At 42.2% G+C, this 17,061-nt stretch overlaps 1 protein-coding gene across 1 annotated transcript in view; it reads left to right on the top strand.

The window, feature by feature from the left end:
- LOC104280761 (chromosome unknown open reading frame, human C10orf76) overlaps nt 1-17,061 on the top strand; it is a 113,492-nt gene that overhangs the window by 14,308 nt on the left and 82,123 nt on the right. Inside the window, exons 12-18 of the mRNA XM_009878516.1 lie at nt 206-281; nt 3,008-3,101; nt 7,979-8,080; nt 11,880-11,938; nt 13,299-13,364; nt 14,442-14,511; nt 16,048-16,108. Coding sequence (XP_009876818.1) covers nt 206-281; nt 3,008-3,101; nt 7,979-8,080; nt 11,880-11,938; nt 13,299-13,364; nt 14,442-14,511; nt 16,048-16,108 — 528 coding nt within the window. The remainder of the gene's footprint in view (nt 1-205; nt 282-3,007; nt 3,102-7,978; nt 8,081-11,879; nt 11,939-13,298; nt 13,365-14,441; nt 14,512-16,047; nt 16,109-17,061) is intronic.

Genomic DNA, 17,061 nt, shown 5'->3' with positions numbered 1-17,061 from the left:
GGTTGAGGTCTGAAAATTACTATTTTGTGAGTTGCGAAGTACTATTAATAATCAGAAGAACAACTGGATTGCAGAGACAGAGTTTTATATAGTTGAAAATAAAATTTCTTCTTTCAGATGGGCCATGCTTATGAAAAACTTTGCCTTGGGATTCTATCTGGTGTTACCCCTTAACTAATTGTGCTTTTGTCTGTCCTTTTCCCAGAACAAATGAAGCAATCCTTCTGGCCCTCTATGAAGCTGTTCACTTAAACCGGAATTTCATCACAGTTCTGGCACAAGTGAGTTTCAGTGCAATGTTTGCCCATTTCTTTGTAGTGGACGTCTTTGCAATTAGAAAGTCAGAAATGGAATTGCTGAAAAGTTGTGTTGTTTTTGGTTTTGGTGTGGTGTTTTTGTGTTTTTTTTTTTTTAGTTTTAACCTGCTTACTTGTCGTAAGTGTAGATGGGCATGAAAGATCAGGAGCAGGTCAGGGGTCCTGGGTTTATACTTTCAGGAAATGCTTCCTGCCTTACCAGTTTTCCAGGCACGGCTCATGTTGGAATGAGCCATTTCTTCCCACTGAATGGGAAGAGCTGTGTGAAGTGCCAGGAGAGATGGAGTGCTAGGGAGCTGTCAGAGCAGTTCATGCCCTTAATAAGTTAGGTTTTAGAGGCTGACTGGGCACTGAAGTTGGATGAATTATTCTGTCTGGCTGTACAGACTACGTGTTGTTGTCTGTTGGATATTTACTTTGGGACTAATCAACACGTGGCAGCTGTTGTTTCAAATACAATTTTGCGTTCATATTTCATTGGAGAGCCCAACCTCTTTTGCTTGGGAGACTGTCACTGGAGCATAGCACTCCTCCTTGTGCTGTTTGTGGTGAAGAAACAGCTACAGCAGCCTTCGGAAAAACGGGGCTGCTCTGTACCTCTGATCACAAACCCGTGGATGCTTTTCATAACACTGTGTGAGTTTGCAAAAGTGGTTATTGCTGGGGGACAGATAACGAGTCTGTCTGATCTGGTGATAGAGGTGTGGATGGCTGGAAGGATAGACTGATGTGTTTAGGAAAACCTTCAGGTTTATGCTTTTAATTTTAGTTTGTAAGTACTGCTGGTCATCTGTGAGAAAAATGACATCACCAAAACAGTTAACACCTTCAGCCAGTTATTGCAGGTGCTCAGAGTGTGGCCGCACATCACAGGGTGGATGCTGAGCATGATGGAGGAGAACTTTGAGGACTCGTGACAGTCGTGGTGATGGAAGAGGTCTGAGAGTCAGATCACTGCCTGTGAAGAAAACTTCTTTTCCATGGGTGGTTAACTTGCTGAGGTTCCCCATCTCTGTTTTCCAAAGTTATTCCTTCCTACCGCTTGTGAGAGATTTCTGCTCTTTCAGTTCTGTGTAATACAACTCAGGCCTTTCTGTGGTCAAGATATCGCTGAGGGAGGAGAGGCCTTTGGTGGGGAAAAGAGTAGGGCAGGAAAAAAGCAGCTAGAGGGAAAACTCTTTAATTAAAAATAAAAGGATAAACCAGTTATTTGTGAAAGCAATACCTGAAATGGCCACTCCTTGGTGGGTTTAACTGAACTGGAGGCCTGATGTTCTTGAGTCGGTTGCCTATAATCCCTCACTGAGATGTGGTGCTTAGTGACACGGTCTAGTGATGGAACTGACATGGCTGGGTTAACGGTTGGGTGATCTTAAAGGTCTTTTTCCAACCTAAATGATTCTATGATTTAAGAGAGAGCAGAGTGGATCGTGCTGTCCTTTGTAAAGGCCTCATCAAAGCTGATGAATGCTCCTGTCTAAGCTGGTGTCCATTGCTAGGGACTGCTGCTGTGTGGGGACACAGGAAGAGCAGAAATACAGTTGTCTGTCTTGGTGCTTGTGTTAAAGTTTTGGTGTATTTACCAGCTTGTTGGTCCTCAGTTGTTGCTGCTAGGTGGCACTGTTATCTCTCAGCTGATCGGTAGTGTTTTGGAAGAAGAAAGGTAAACACCATAGCAATAACTGTGGAAGCAAGCCTGTTTTATGTAAGATTTTTTTCAATGGAAAATTGTATTTTAGAGTTTAAATCAACACCTGTAATGATTTAAAATTGTCTTTGAATTGTAGTTTGCGTGTCCTTCGCATAAATGCAAACATTTATAGTTGCTCATCAAATGAGATGTTGAAAGATAATGTGGAGTATAACCACTTGCAAAAAATCGCACAGAACTGACGCCAAATCAGCAGTTCTGTATCCTTTTCTTTTGTTTTAAAATTGTGAGGCAGATGATACATTTATGTAAAACCTGCCCTCTGAAATGGACATTTTGCTTGGCAGCCAGACTTAAAATAGTGTGGCAGATTGCCTACAGCCTCACCAGCGTGGATAGATCTGGAAGCTTGTGAAGAATAAAGTCAAAGCAGTAATTACACAGGCAACTGTTAGCAGAGATGGAATGGGGAGAGTATCCAACTGATGGAAGCTGAGAGGATCGATAATGATAGTGTTATTTACGTTATGCACTCTTCTCCTGCAGCGCCTGAGCTTTATAATGAGACAGGAAAGTAATAAATTGTCAACGTCTTCAAATATGAATGGGTGGAGGTCAGGAGCGAGGAGAATTTTCTTTTATAAAGAGGAAAAAAAAAGATCTTGGAAGAAGACTTCCAAGGCACACCCTCGGGCTGTTTAGGAGGGGAATTGGAAGCTACAAACAGCGTTGACTTCTGCATATCTTTTCCTGTTCTACACTGGGGAAGGGCACAGTGCTTGGTTGCTGGGGACAGCCACCACCTTCTGGTCTGTTTTTATGGTTTTTGGAGTCAATAAATTGATTTACAGTTTATTTTTTTTGGTGTCCAAGATCAGGAAGCACAGCCTTGGTTTTTGGAGGAAAGGTTGAAGTTTGAGACTTCAGTAGTCACATCTGCTGCGCGAGAGCGTGAAACGGCCCAACCAGCCGTTTGTATGACCAGGTCCTAGGGACGCGATTGACCTGCCTCTCTCTGCGCCTTTGTGTTTTCTGTTAGAGCCATCCTGAAATGGGGCTGATGACAACTCCAGCAAGCCCAATTCCAACGACACCTGTCACTCCACTTGGAACCACCCCGCCTTCTTCAGATGGTAAGAAATGCAATGATCTCCTGGGGAAAAAAATCCCCAAACCAATCACTTAAAATTGTAAAATTACTAGCAAAGCATTTTCTCAAGATGACAGCTAATGAGGTCTGTCTGGAGCAGATGTAACCTGGTGGTCTCTTCCAGGAGTAACTTGCCTTCCTAAACATGAGCAAGGTTTTTTGACTCAAATTTTTTCCATTTTGCCTTGTATATTGAACAATGAAACGATGTTGATATTCCTTCTGAAAACAGTACTGTCTTGGTATCTGCATGAAGATACATCCAACCAGTTAGCCACGTGGGCTTTTACTTAGGAATATTTCCAGCGTCAGATTCTTTGCGTGGGTTTACTTGTTATTGGAACAGATTTACGGAGAATCATAGTGGATTCCTGCTTGTCATTAATGCACTTGTCCTCAGCTTTGAGTAAACTGGGATTTGAACCCAACCTGGGTGTGGAGGTATTCCTCCCTCTTGTTGCCTTTTCTCTGATAGACTTTGTGAATGGTTGCTTGCCCTGACATCTGTCGTCTGAATGAGATGTTACTTGTCCATATAAATATGCTTTGAAATAATCTAAAATTTAACCTTTTTCATTCAAGCTGTGGGTAGATACAGCCTAGTTTGAAAAGAAATCGAGTTGCTGTTGTCATGTATTTTAATGGTATCCTCTGGATCTGAATAAAGTATTTAATGAAGGAACAAAGTCAGTTTGAGCAGAGCACGATTTGGAAATATTTCTGTGGAAAAGCAGCCTGGGTTACTCAGTTATATCAGCTATTCAGGTCATTTGATATCCTAGTTAAGGTTGATCTTCCTTGTGGATGAAGTCTGTCTGGTTACCATGGATATCATAAGTTTCAGTTACAAAGCTCCTGGTGTCTCCAGTCTCCCTGTGCATGTAACGTAAAAAGTAGAGGGACGGGCATTTCATGGGCTTCAGTTCAACGTGCTCATTGCAAATGGATCCACCCACACACCGTATTACTCAACTGCCAGAATTTATGCTTACCTACATGTACAGCTTGCTTGCACTCTCTTTTTTTAATTTACCAAAAAACAAAAGCAAAACAAAAGCTCCATTCTCCTTTCAGCAGAGGCAGCAATCCTGCGAGGCTTGAGGCTTCTTGCAGCTTATAAGGCTACAAAGTTGAAGGAGAGGAGCTGATCTTAACGTGCAATAGTTACACCAGGAAGTATTCTTTATTTCTGTTTGCTGTCACCTTGCTGATTCCTATTCTGTGATAACTTTGAGGACCTTGGTTTAATTTGGTGGTGCTTTAGTATTGCTGTTATTTTAAAAGTGTGTCAGAATTTTCCTCATTTTCTAAGGAATTGCAACTCGGCTGTAAAAAATGCCAATGGCTGAAATTTGACAAGAGGCTTTTTGACTTTGGGATGGAAAGATTGCTTTTTGCGGGCGGGGAGTTAAAAAAATGTGTGGTTGAGCTTCGGGACGTGGTTTAGTAGTCATGATAGTGTCAGATTGACAGTTGAACTTGAAGATCTTAGAGGTCTTTTCCGACCTTAACGGTTCTATGATTTCTATTTTCAAGTTGCAGCAATGTGTAGAAATCTATCTACAGGTTTCAGGGGCTTTTTTAGTACTGACTGGGATTAAAAATGGGTTTATATTCTCATTTGAAATTTCTCTGGCTGTTAGCCTGTAGTGTGAATTAAGACCTTTGAAAGTTTCAGAATGTGTGTTAAAGAAATGAAGTTCTGTACCATGAACCAGGATAAGCAGTGATGCATTCTTCAGAGTGATTTCTTCTTTTTTAAAAAAATGAGGCTTCTGCTAGAAACTGTTGATCCATAATATGCAAATCAAGTATGCCTGTCACCATAGTTATCTAAATGTCAGTTTGCTTACTGTTGTTAAATATTCATTCACTGCGTTCATTGTAACAGCTCCAGAAGGACCCACTGGGGATATAAATACATTTTTCAGACTTTTAGCGAAGTCTTTGAGCTATTCATAATATTGGGGGAGAAAAAGCTTCCAGTCTCATTGCATAGAGTTTGCCAACAGACTTTGCCAACAGACTGGGCACGTTAGCAGCGTGTCAGGAGCCCCAGAGCTTCGAGACTGAATGGACTAAAGCAGCTCACGCTTGGGAAAGTGCAGACTTTGGAAGCTAAAAGCCCCCATTATAATTTCTTTAATGTGATTCGAGCCATGAAGTTACATTGATCTATTTGGCCTGTTGTTTCCAAGGGGTACAATTTTGTATTCAAGGTGATCGTATAATCCTGAACTCCCTGAGAACCTTTGCTGTGCTCTGGGCCTCTTGGTTCTCAGTGTAAAGAATCCTGCATTTTACTGTTTTTTCATCTCCCTCATCCTTCTGTGCCCGTGGTTGCCCCAGTTCCAGGGGTAAATAAGCCTTACTTGCCTCATTACAGGGTTGTGAGATATGAGGCTTCAATTATGGAAGGCTTTCTTAAAGCAGACTTTTCTCTGAACCAGAATACAGTTGCACCCAGGATCAGATCACTTCCCCTCAGAGCCCCAATCCTAGCAATCCAAAAATTGGATGTGAGTAATTCCCCGCTTCTCATGGGATCCAATCTCATCACAAATAACTTTTTCTTTCCTCAAGAGTGAGAAAAGCCTTGAGCATTCCTGAGGATAGGCGGAAAAGAGGTAATACAGTTCTCAAGATGTGTATTCTAGTGGCCTGCAGAACGGATTCCAGTACAAAGGAAGCCCTGACTTAGGCTATCTTCATAGCTTGAGAAGAGAGAGACCCTTCTGGCAGTCGTAATTCAAGCCACCTATGACCTCCTGCATATGAAAACCTGTGAGTCAGAGCTCCTAGGCATCCAGAACAGTAGTGTTCCTCTCATGTCAGGACAGGCACGTAGAGCTTTAAATGATCCCTTAGACTCCTTGAATCTAGTGCCTTGTACTTGCAGGCACATCATCACAGGATCCCTTAAATTTATCAAACTCTGTCTTAATTTGTCACCCAATAACTCCTGTTGGGAGATAGTTTCGGTGTTTTGTTCCTTGATTGGAAATCATCAACTTTCTCATAAGAATGACACTCTGTTCCTCTGATCAACCTGCAGACCTTTCTCTGAACTCGTTCAAGTACGAGCTCATCCTCTTTGGACACGGGAGCAGCGTAATCATAATAATCAGTACGCTCGGTGTTCAAGACCAGCACCTTATGTAAGGCGTTGCTGTATTCCTATCTCTGCTGGAAGTGCAGTTTGGGATATGTTGTAGGACCACTCTCTTCAGTGCTTTGTGTTGGTAGCTTGTCATCTCGTAATCTGACAGTGTACTTGGTATCACAGCGTTTCCTTTGCAGCTGGTGAGTGCTCAGCTTGCCGTTGGAATAAATCCCTGAATTCCTGACCTTATGGTTGAATTTCATCTTGTATTTGTTATCTGGCCCTTGCTTTTATCCCGATCTTTTTATCCTGTGCAGTCTGAAATAGCTCTGTGTGTATCCCAACTTTCTGCCAACGCCAACTTTCTGCAAGCAACTGTTTTTTGTGCCCAGCTCACTCACAAAAAAGAAAACTGTTCCCTAAACTGACACCTAAGGAATTTGGGTAATAACTTCTTCCGAGATTAGTAATTTCCGCAATTGTTTCTCCTTTGCCAGATCTTTGATGTACTTTAAATTTCTCTATTGGTTCCCACCTTTCTGCTTCATTCTTTATTTTTCATAGAGGACTGTATTGGATGCTTTGTTTAATGATTTGGAACTAGATAATCTTTAAGCTTCCTTCTAACACAAGCCATTCTACAAATGACTGGAATTCCTAGCTCCACCAGGGTATTTTTTGGTGTTTCTTTTTTAACTTATTTTAAATGATATGAGACTTACCTGGCAGGATCTGCAGGTAAATACAAGCTGCATTGTTTTCTGCTCATTTTCCCCTCCCCACACCCCAACCTCCTTCCCTGCTTCAATATTTCTTGTAAAGCCTTTTTTGAATGAGGAGGCTGAAAACGGCCCTTGCGGACAGCTCAGGCTCAGTCATCAGTAAAAATGTGGCTCAATCACATGATAGAGGTTTGACAGCTCATAAACTCAGGGCTTCAGATGGTACATGGGGAGTGAGCAGGAGGGACGTTGTGCAATTAGCTGAGTAATTGAACTGGCTTCTTGTAAAGTCTGAGGCTGATGATGTCCAGTGTTAAGGTGTCAGAAGTACAGCTGGTGGTAACGAGGAGTGTATCCTAGAGAAATGCCAAAGAACTGCTGCTCTGCCGCAGGTATGGGAAGTACGTTTCTGCTCCCTGCTGTGTTGTCATTTCTGTAGCACAAGCTATGATTGCTTCTGCTTCTTGATTTTCATAAAGCTGCTCTTTCTGCCTCTCTCTTCTGCCATTTTGATCATGCAGTAATTGTTACGTTACTCTTGTGTGTTGCTTCTGCAAGAGAGGCTGTTGTTGGGAAGAAAGAATGGAGTTGATGAGGACTTTTAGAACTGAAGTTCCAAAATTGCTGAAACTGAGAAAGGTCTCTGCCTGGGCATGTTTCTTTCTAAACTGAAAAGAGTGTGGATGTTAGCTGCGTTGGTTGTATTAGCGTGGTATCTTGAGCTCACTAGGTTGGGAATGTTGACGGGTACTAAAACAGCAGGCTGATCTCCTTCAGGGAAGGGGCAGGACAGAGAAGGGTGCCACTTTGCCAGGTGCTACAGCCTGTACTTAAAGCAGGAGAAATGGTCTCTGAGGAAGTGGTATCAGTCTTCAGAGCAAAATCTTTGCCGGGTGGTCGTGAACGAGGAGTAGGTCAGGTGACCCTGCAAATAAGCTGATCCTATTCCAGATCCGTGAGTCTGTGTCTTTGTGCTCTGTATAGTTACCTCTTGTATTTGTGGAGGGTAAACGTGTCTTATCTGCTTTGTTCCAGTTATAAGCTCTGCAGAACTGCCTTTGGACGCTGATGTGCAAACTAGCAACCTGCTGATAACCTTCTTGAAGTACAGCTCGATTGTGATGCAGGACACAAAAGGTAAATAAATTCTGTTGGTGCAGCTGTGGGTGCAGCAAGCAGTGCTTCTTGAGGTCAGGAAGGCATAAGAACATGTCGAATGACTCCAGAAATAGAAGTTAACTGAAGTCTCTAAAGATACTCCACTTGAAGGTTCTACCTTTTGAAAAAATGAAATGATTTCTTATTGCAAGATAAGAGTTATGAGACTAGAAGTGGCCTAATGCTGGCAGGCAAGAAGTCAAATATGGAAATAATGTAATAATAACAGCAGTACCTAATAACCAAGCTGATCCCTGTGTAGGAGATGTGAGCCTATCTGATTCTGAACTGCCTATCAGAGAGGGGAAGTCATGTACCGGGGAACTGTATTTTTAAGAACATTTAGAAGCTGACATGGGAGGTAAAGCTCAGCCTTAGGAGGAAATATTTCCCTTGTTCTTTGGTACTTGCTGGTTAAGCAGACATCTCTTAATTACAAGGAGAACAGCAGTAACTTACACTGTACTGGCAGTAATTTTCTTGAGAAGATGTATTTCTATATTGTGCTTTTTTTTCCTCTGGATAGTTTTGTGGGGGTTAATTTTGGCTTTCTAGACTTGATGTCTTGCTTCATTTCCTGCTCAAGGTACCCAAAGGTGCTTTTCTGCCCGGTGGTTGTATGGGCAGGACCACAGTGTGAACATAAACAGGTGATCTTTTTGCCATATTTCAGCCTTTTACTGGCTTTTGCTGCTAAGTTAGGTGTAACAAATGAACAAAAATAGGAAGAGAGCAACAGAGCTATGATATATTGATTACTGAACTCCACGAGCACTTGACACTGAATTAAGAGAGCAGGCAGGAGCATTGCCATGTGCCTACGAGCTTACAGTGAAATTGTTCCTGGCTGTTGTTCTTGTTCAGTATGCAAGCTAGTTGAGGAAGAAGTGAATAATTGAAATTGGGACCAAAAGAGACTTGATGACAGTGTCTAGTGCATTCCTCAAAACCTAGGCAGAATCAGGTTTACCTGTGTCTTTTCTCGGAGGTGTTGCTAACAGGTTGGCTGAAGACACTTTGATAATGGACATTTTTAGACTGTGCATTCCAGTGTTTAACTACCCTTGTTGTGAGAAAGCTTCATGAGCTTCCAAAATTCTTCACTGTGATTTAAATTAATTACTAGTTAGCATCTCCTAGATAGATACTGAGAATTTCTTTCTTTTTTGTGTCAGGCCTTATGTATTTGAAGTCTGCTTTCATGTTTCCTCTTGCTTTTTGTTTTTAAGCTAAACCACGTCAGTCTTTGCTCAGTCATTTCTTATAGACTGCAAACACGAGGAATCAGCTCTCTAATAATTCTCATTTGCTTATCTCAGCGCCTCTCTTTCTGATCCAAGCCTCTGATGGAACAATTTGATGTTTTTCAATTTAACTTCAACGCTTATTAGTGATTGTAAAATGGAAAGTCTGCATAGGAACTGCCAGACTGGATTAGTTTCAGATGGAGCGAAGTCTGATAGAGGGGATTCCTTACTAAACAAGCCAGCGAGAGATTGGTTTATTCTGATATGAGACAGGAGTTGATGTTTCTGTACTTTGGTTTGAAATTTGCTTGGCTGATAATCTCTTTGCTGCCATGGTGGGATGTGGCAGTGAACTGCACTGACTGATCGTTTTAGAAGAAGCGTGCCCTCCAAGCTAGTGCTTATTAATTCTAGTAGGTATATTCCTGTCCATTAGTGACAGATGGGGCCCTGCCTGATTTTTTTTTTTTTGTGTAAGATCAAGCATGAAACAGGCTGCCCAGGGAAGTGTTTGAGTTGCCTTCCCTGGAGATATTTAAAAGGCGTGTGGGTGGGGCACTTGGGGACGTGGGTTAGCGTTAGGTTAATGGTTGGACTCGATCTTAAAGGTCTCCGATTTGAGTGATTCTGTGATTCTGTGTGACACCAATATAGCAACAGGAGAAGAAGAATGAATAACTATTTTATTCCACCTGTCTTGAGACATGTGGGAAGACTGGTTTGTTCCACATCTAGGACTTGACCATTGGTTTGGTCCTGTCCCAGAGAGCATAATTTAATAGACTGTGTTTGTTAGGTCCTCCTCTCGTTTTCCCTCTTGTATCAGTCAGAGCCAGCTGCCTTGGGAGAAGCAAAACTCTGCTCCCCCCCATCTGTAAAATAGGGTTCGTGCTGATAGGCCTCCTCATAGGAAATGATCTCCTTTGTTCCTTTAATGAAGGATGCTGTGAAAGAAAGAAATGTCTGTGAGTAGCTGCCCCATAGCTGCTGAAAACGACGTGATGTTCATAACACATGGGCTGAAGGCAGAGTACTTGGTGTGAAACAGGAGCCTTCACAACACAATCCCCAGAGAGAGAAGTGGCAGTAGCACCTACAAAAATGCACGGGGAGGCCTTATAATAGGAAAATAACAAGATTCTGGTGTATCAGAGTTCTTTGAGGCCATTTCTCCTGCGTTGCTGGAGTAAAGAAAACTTTTCTCTTCAATATTTTAGCTGAAGTAAGGAGGCTAAGCTACTGTCCCTCAGTAGCATAAAAAACAAGACAGAAAACAACAGGTGTTGAACTAGATAGAACAGCTAGCTAAGCTCTTCCTACTTATTTTTATGGTTTACCATGTACACTAACTAGCAAAGTTTTGGTGGAAGTGACCTGAAAAGATACAAGGAGTTTGACTGATGCTGTTTTCTGATTTATATGAAAGTGCTCAGGCTGTTTCAGATTTCCCTCTCCTCCAAGTTTGCCTCTAAAGCAGAGGTCTGGAATGGCATGTTCAGTAGTCTTAAGGCTTTAGAGAAACTGTTGGAGATCTCAGGAATGTGCAGTTTTAAGCTTCCTCAGAATTTAGTTGTAAGTATGTTGTTGTGGTTGTTTTCTGCTTGTTTTTCTATTGTGAGTGGCTTGTTTTTGAGAACAAAAATTTTTAAATGAGCTTATTTGGGTTGTGCCTTGAACAACCTGATCTTGGCTGGTCCTGCTTTGAGCAGGGGTTAGACCAGAGGTTTCTTACATCCTACGTTACTCCATGACTGTAGGTATCTTGGGTTTTTTTGGTATTGCAAGGTTAAAAATTGGGACGGAAGAGGTTAAAATAATCCAAATAAAAATTACGTTCTTCTGCCTTAGACTCTCTCTATCTGCAAGTCTTTTGGCCCTCCAGTTGTTACTCAGAACAAAAGCTGCTTGAAGTTGTTAAATGAATAACGAGTTATGGAACATGGTCAGGGTGGAACTCCTTTGGCTTAAAATGCTAAGATTTTACAGATTTCCTTCTTTTTTTTTTGTGGTTTTGCACAGAGAAAAGTAGGTCATGTCTCTCAGTATTGGGGTTAAAACTCAGGACTGTGAGCGTGGTGTCAGGACTCACTCTGCTACACCTTGCTATGCTTCTACCAAAGCATTGCTGCTCGTTTCATATCCTACAGCAAAGGTGATGTTTTTCTTTCAGTTTTGGCTAAGAGAGGGAAAAGTGTATCTTTACTGTGATAGACAGATGGGGACTAACCCTGGTATTTAGAGTATCCATACAAGTAAAACTGAGTCAGAAACCCCACCGGTAGTTACGGTGCTGTTGAAGGTTCGAAACTTTGCCATTGCCGCAGCCTGGTGACAAAATGGTGTGATTCAGTGGTCAGGCTGGAGAGAGAGTGCTTAGTGGGGATAGTTCGACTATTTTTAGCTGCCATGGAGGAAGTAGGAGTATGAAGAATCTCCAAAGCTGTTTTTTTTTCTCTTGCTACAACAGCTATCTCACATATTGCTCAGCTTGTGTGGCTCATGGAGGACTTGGTTTTTTTTCTTCTTTGCAGATGAGCACCGGCTACACAGTGGCAAGCTGTGTCTGATTATCCTGACGTGCATAGCAGAGGTAGGTTTCTTGTGTGAAACTGTTCAGCAGATGGTGTGTTACAGAGCTTTATCTGCGTGCACATCCCCTGCCTCCTGTCGAGAAGGAGCTGAAGATCCGCAGTGGTGCTGGGTAGTGAGGACCTCAGGCATTTAATGTTTTGCTAATAAACTTGATACAGTACTGTTAAAATTTACTTGAAACTTGAAAATTCTGTCATCTTATTTGGGTTAGCCAGCTCCCAGGGATGAAGAGAGAAAAGAGTGAACCTAAGCCTTTGCTCTTTTAGCTGTTGAGTGACCTTGTGCTGTGGCTTTTAGATGAGTAACGGGTTAATGGCTTTCAGCTCTGTGCTGTTCATGGTGAGCATGGAACACACCATATCCCTTCTGCTGAAGAAGGGTATGAGTTGAAAAAGAGCTGTGTGGTTGTAGGTCCCTATGAGTAAGATGAGTAGCAAATCCGGTAGTAGGGTGAGAAAGCAGTGTCACAGAGCTGTGTCAGCAGTCCTGGCTGAGTGTGGTCCTGTCTCATGGGAATTACGTACTACTAATGGCTTGGCCAATGTCCTGAATGGTCACTGAGTTTGTGTGGCATTTGCATTTTGCTTGCTTGCAAGTAAAGTCCTTTCATTCTTGACAAAGAACAAAAAGCAGCAATGCTGATAGCCAGTGCAAAGATTCTGAACTAATGCTTTTTTGGGGTGCAGCCTGAAAGCTAGTCATCTGTGTTTTAAATATTTTATAACTAAGTGTTTTTGGCACTTGAGTTCGTTGTGTGGGTGCATAGATAATGCCATATAAGAAATTCTGTTTCTGTGTAGCAAGTGTGTGTTTGGGTTCTTGTATTAAAGGGATGGTATATTTATTACCCAACCTGGCTGTGCATTATCTGGAGGAATCACTTTGATTTAGAGCTGGTTGTGGAGTGAGGTTTGCCTGAAGGGTGGGACAGCTGATAAAACTGTTATTACTGCAGTAACTTCTGGCACAATGGTTCCATCAAAATGCCAATATAAACCTTTGTCTGTGCAGTCACAGGAACTTGTGTGCTGGAGAACCACCTCATGCGTTATACGGCACTTGGTAAACTCTTGACACTATGTCGTGTGCAGTCCAGAGTTTGGATGAGCAGACGAGGAGAATGGAAAATAAATATCTAACAAAGCAAGCAGACTTCTAAAATAAGAGGGAGTTGGGATCAGGAGGGATTTACTTTTGTGTGGCGGGAGACATGAGCGGGCTGACAGATGGCTTTCTAACCTTATGTGGGTGTAGAGAATTTTCCACTGAAATGTATTGTGATTTGAGGGGCAAGTGGAAGGTGCTGGGCACTTGAGTGGCCATCCATATCTTCTCCCTTTTCTTGCCCTTTTCAATAGGATCAATATGCTAACGCTTTTCTCCATGATGACAACATGAATTTTCGAGTAAACCTACACAGAATGGTAAGTCTTTGCCTCCAGATGGTCTGTTTTCTCTTTGGGACGAGAGCACAGAGGATTTGAGTCCCAGTGTGTTGAAAACTGTGTCGCAGACATCTAACCTAGATTGCCAAGGCGTGTGGAAATGCTGTGAGAAATGCAGCAGCTGATCTTGAAATTGCTTTCAGAATTCCTCACTCCTTCAAAGCACAAAGAGCTAGTTGCCCTGTCAGTGAATTCAGAGACCTGTGTAGCTGGGGAGGAGCAGTGTGTGAAGAGTTCTATGAGGAAATCAGTGGCAGAGAGAATCTTCAGCAAGCATTAACCCTCATGTGATATTGTAATAGCCAGCTGGAGTTACACTGAGTGCTCTAATTTGCCTTATGCTTCATCCTGCGTGGTGTGACTCCCCTTCAAGGAGAAAAGTTATTTTTTCCACAGCTTTTTCCTATAGGTATCCGTGGGGGAATTGTCCTTACCTGGCTCCCGAAGCTCAGTGGTTACAAGTAACTTGTATGGTTATCTGAACTCATGCATTCTGTCTTTGTGGTACTGGCAAGTTCCACCTCATCTGACAGTGAAACAGCATTTGGAAGCGTCACTAGTCCAGGACAAGAAAAAAACCCAACATTTTAGTGGGCATACTGCAAGGATGCTAGTCCTTCCCACTTAACAACAATCTTGCCATTCAGTTACCCTTTCTGGTCTGTTACAATAAAGACCAAAGGCACTTACAGTGCACACACTGTTAAGAATGCAGATCAGGCTTCTGGGTCAAGAGAAAATCAAGATGTTAGCCAAGGTAGGGGGAATTATTGTGTGATTTATTTTTTTTCTCTCTCCTCCTACCCTTTCCTTTCCCCACCCCAGTGGTATAACAGTGCCCTACAGTTACCCAGCAAGAAAAACAAAAAACCCCAAAAAACAGCAGGCAAAATTTTACTCCGGCTGTGGCCTTTAGGATTAACATAGGTGAGACAGCAGCTGGAAAGAAAGGCGGAGGGAAGCCTGTGCTGATGATACTGTTTGCATGAAAAATGCAGTAATACCCAGCATGTCACTTCAGGCTTCTGACTTCTTTTCATCTTTGTGTGTTTGAAGCCAATGAGACACAGGAAGAAGGCAGCAGACAAGAACCTGCCCTGTCGCCCGCTGGTGTGTGCGGTGCTCGGTGAGTATTGTTCGAATAGTGTGTTAGAGCTTGTGGCTCCTGAAGCGTCTTTTGTTCTGCAATAGGAACAGGAGATTTTTGGATTAAGGGGGTGGTGGGTGGACTTAAGAAGGACGGTTATGTACTAAAGATATTTCCAGTAAGGGACCGTCTATCCCTATCCCTGGCTGCCTTGCAGGGAAATCCCAGATTGCTGTTCTGTAGCAAGAAATCCTGTTTCAGTAAGAAGCTGGTTGGCCCCTTTTACCCAAATAAGTAGTAATAGGGAGGGCAGTTGATAAATAGATTCACAATTTTAGGTAAGTTAGTAACAGTTGGTCAAAAGTACTTTCTAGGTAATACACTCAGTGCAAACCTGCAGAAAGGAGAGATGTTTGTTGGGGGAAGGTGGTTTTGGGACATTTAGCCTTTTCTGGGAAAAAGCCAATAGCAGTGTTAGCAGCTAGAGCTGGTTTTGTGTGTGGATATGGAGGCTCAGTTGAAAACTTTTCATGCCACGTGTTGATAGATTCTGATACTCATCCCTGTGAAGGCCAAAAGCATAAATGGGTGCAGAAATGGGCAGAGCCTGGATCCCTGAATGACTCTTAAGCCTGGCGATACTGAAACAGTCTCAGACTCCAACATTTTGAAGCAGGTGATTGTTGAAGACAGGACACAACAGCTGCTTTTAATAATATTTCTGAACTTACTAGTTTTCATGAATTCTTTTCCTAGACTGTTTTTAGTTACTTTCGAGTCATACTGCTGAGCTCTGAATACCCTAGGAGATTACATCTCACAATTGTGGCCACTGGCATGGGCCCAGCATTATATGCTGAAGTTGGGTTGGACAGACAACACACACACAGTCCAGAGAACATACACAAAGTTAGTGTTTATTAGCTAAACCGTAGTAACTTTTCTCTTTCAATAGTATTTCTCTACTCTATGCCTCTTATCCTCACACTGGGAGCCCTTACATGTTGTTTTGGTTTTTTTTTTCCCTTGAATGAACCCTACCCAGAAGCTTAGTCTGTGTTCAGATCAGACTAGGTTTACTTGCTTCAGAATTTATTTTAGGGAAGTACCGGTGTTCTCTGCATCTTCTCCCTAAACATCTAGGTTGTGCGTTGTTTCTGGGAAGAATGATTTTCTAAAATGTGCTTCTCAATGGAATTTTCCATTAGTGACAAGTCTTGAAGTAGGAGAGCTATTCTAAGGATCAGAATTCTCAGTGTATTCTTTATTTGACTGATAGTGGGGGAAGGCATAAGGGGAGGCAGTGCCTTAAAGCAAATTGCGTTATGTGCCCTCAGTTTCCAGTAGTTTTATTTTGTTTTGTTGTTTGTTGTTTTTTTTTTAATTCCAGAGGGTGTCAAATTCTCTTTAAAACAAAAAGGAGGGGGGCGGGAAAAAAGGAAATTTCTCTCACCTAAGCGTGATTATTGTCTGGTAGAGGTAGGCAGGTGGGGAAGTTTAACTTTCATGATGTTGTCTACTGGAAGGTAACAGTAGCTAGCTTAATACTTACTTTATAATTTTCTTTTCTGTCAGATTTGATGGTGGAGTTCATTGTAACACACATGATGAAAGAATTTCCTATGGATCTCTATGTGTAAGTGTCTGCGGGGTGTGATTGCATTTGAAATTTGAATTTGGGTAGAATTCCAGTCATAGAGCAATCTCCTAGATGAAATAATGCTTTGTGGCTGATGGGAAGCCGGATGGCTTTTCGTGAACTCTTCCAGCAACTTCTACTTCTAAAATGCTCTGTGTGCCAGAAAATTGAAAGCAAAATGAATTTCCACCTTTCAAACCAATTTCCTAATCTACTCGATCAAATACAAAGAGCTTTTCAATCTGAAAGAAGTTTCATAATAACAGTCATTGCAAGAACCCCTACTTCCAGAAGCAGAATCTTATTCTAGAAACTGAAAAGACTGTTCTGAAAAACGAAGGATGACTGATGTGAGGCCTGGAAGTCAATGTGGAGAGTGGGAGAGAGGGTTAAGCCTGAAATAGCGTGGTAGGCAGCAAGGGGTGAAACTTAGAAATGGGGAAAAGGAGAGAAGAGGACAGGGCTACACATGAGCACTCCCGTGTGTCCCAGGAGACTCCTGAATGCTTTGTTCTGCTTTAGCCTGGAGGGCAGAAATAGGATTTAGGCAGATCACTGGCTTTGCTCTGACTGCTTGCACAGTACTGAATTTCCCCAAGGCTTGAACAACACTATGTTCTGTAGAAGAGATAAAGATACATAGGCTGCTTTCCCATAAGGTAACTTTTCAACGTGTTCTGATTTTGCCCAAATAACCCTTTTCAAGGATTGTACAGTTTTGTTGTTTGGTTGGTTTGCTTTGTTGTTTGTTTGTTTTTAATGAGAATTAGAGAATGAGTTGTAGATGGGTGTAGTGCATTGGAGTTTTACAAGAAAGGTGAGAATAAAAATAATTGTCCGTGGACAGTCTGTATCCATTCGTTTTGGCGTGTTGGTGCAGTCCTTTCACTGCACTCCTGTCTGAAACCATCCCATAGCAGATGCAGTTATTGCAGACAAAGTGGGTGTTC

Source organism: Apaloderma vittatum, unplaced genomic scaffold, assembly GCF_000703405.1.
Source record: "Apaloderma vittatum isolate BGI_N311 unplaced genomic scaffold, ASM70340v1 scaffold12981, whole genome shotgun sequence".
Classification (NCBI taxonomy): domain Eukaryota; kingdom Metazoa; phylum Chordata; class Aves; order Trogoniformes; family Trogonidae; genus Apaloderma; species Apaloderma vittatum.
The sequence above is the reverse complement of the archived record's forward strand: the minus strand, read 5'-3'. Positions and strand labels throughout refer to the sequence as shown.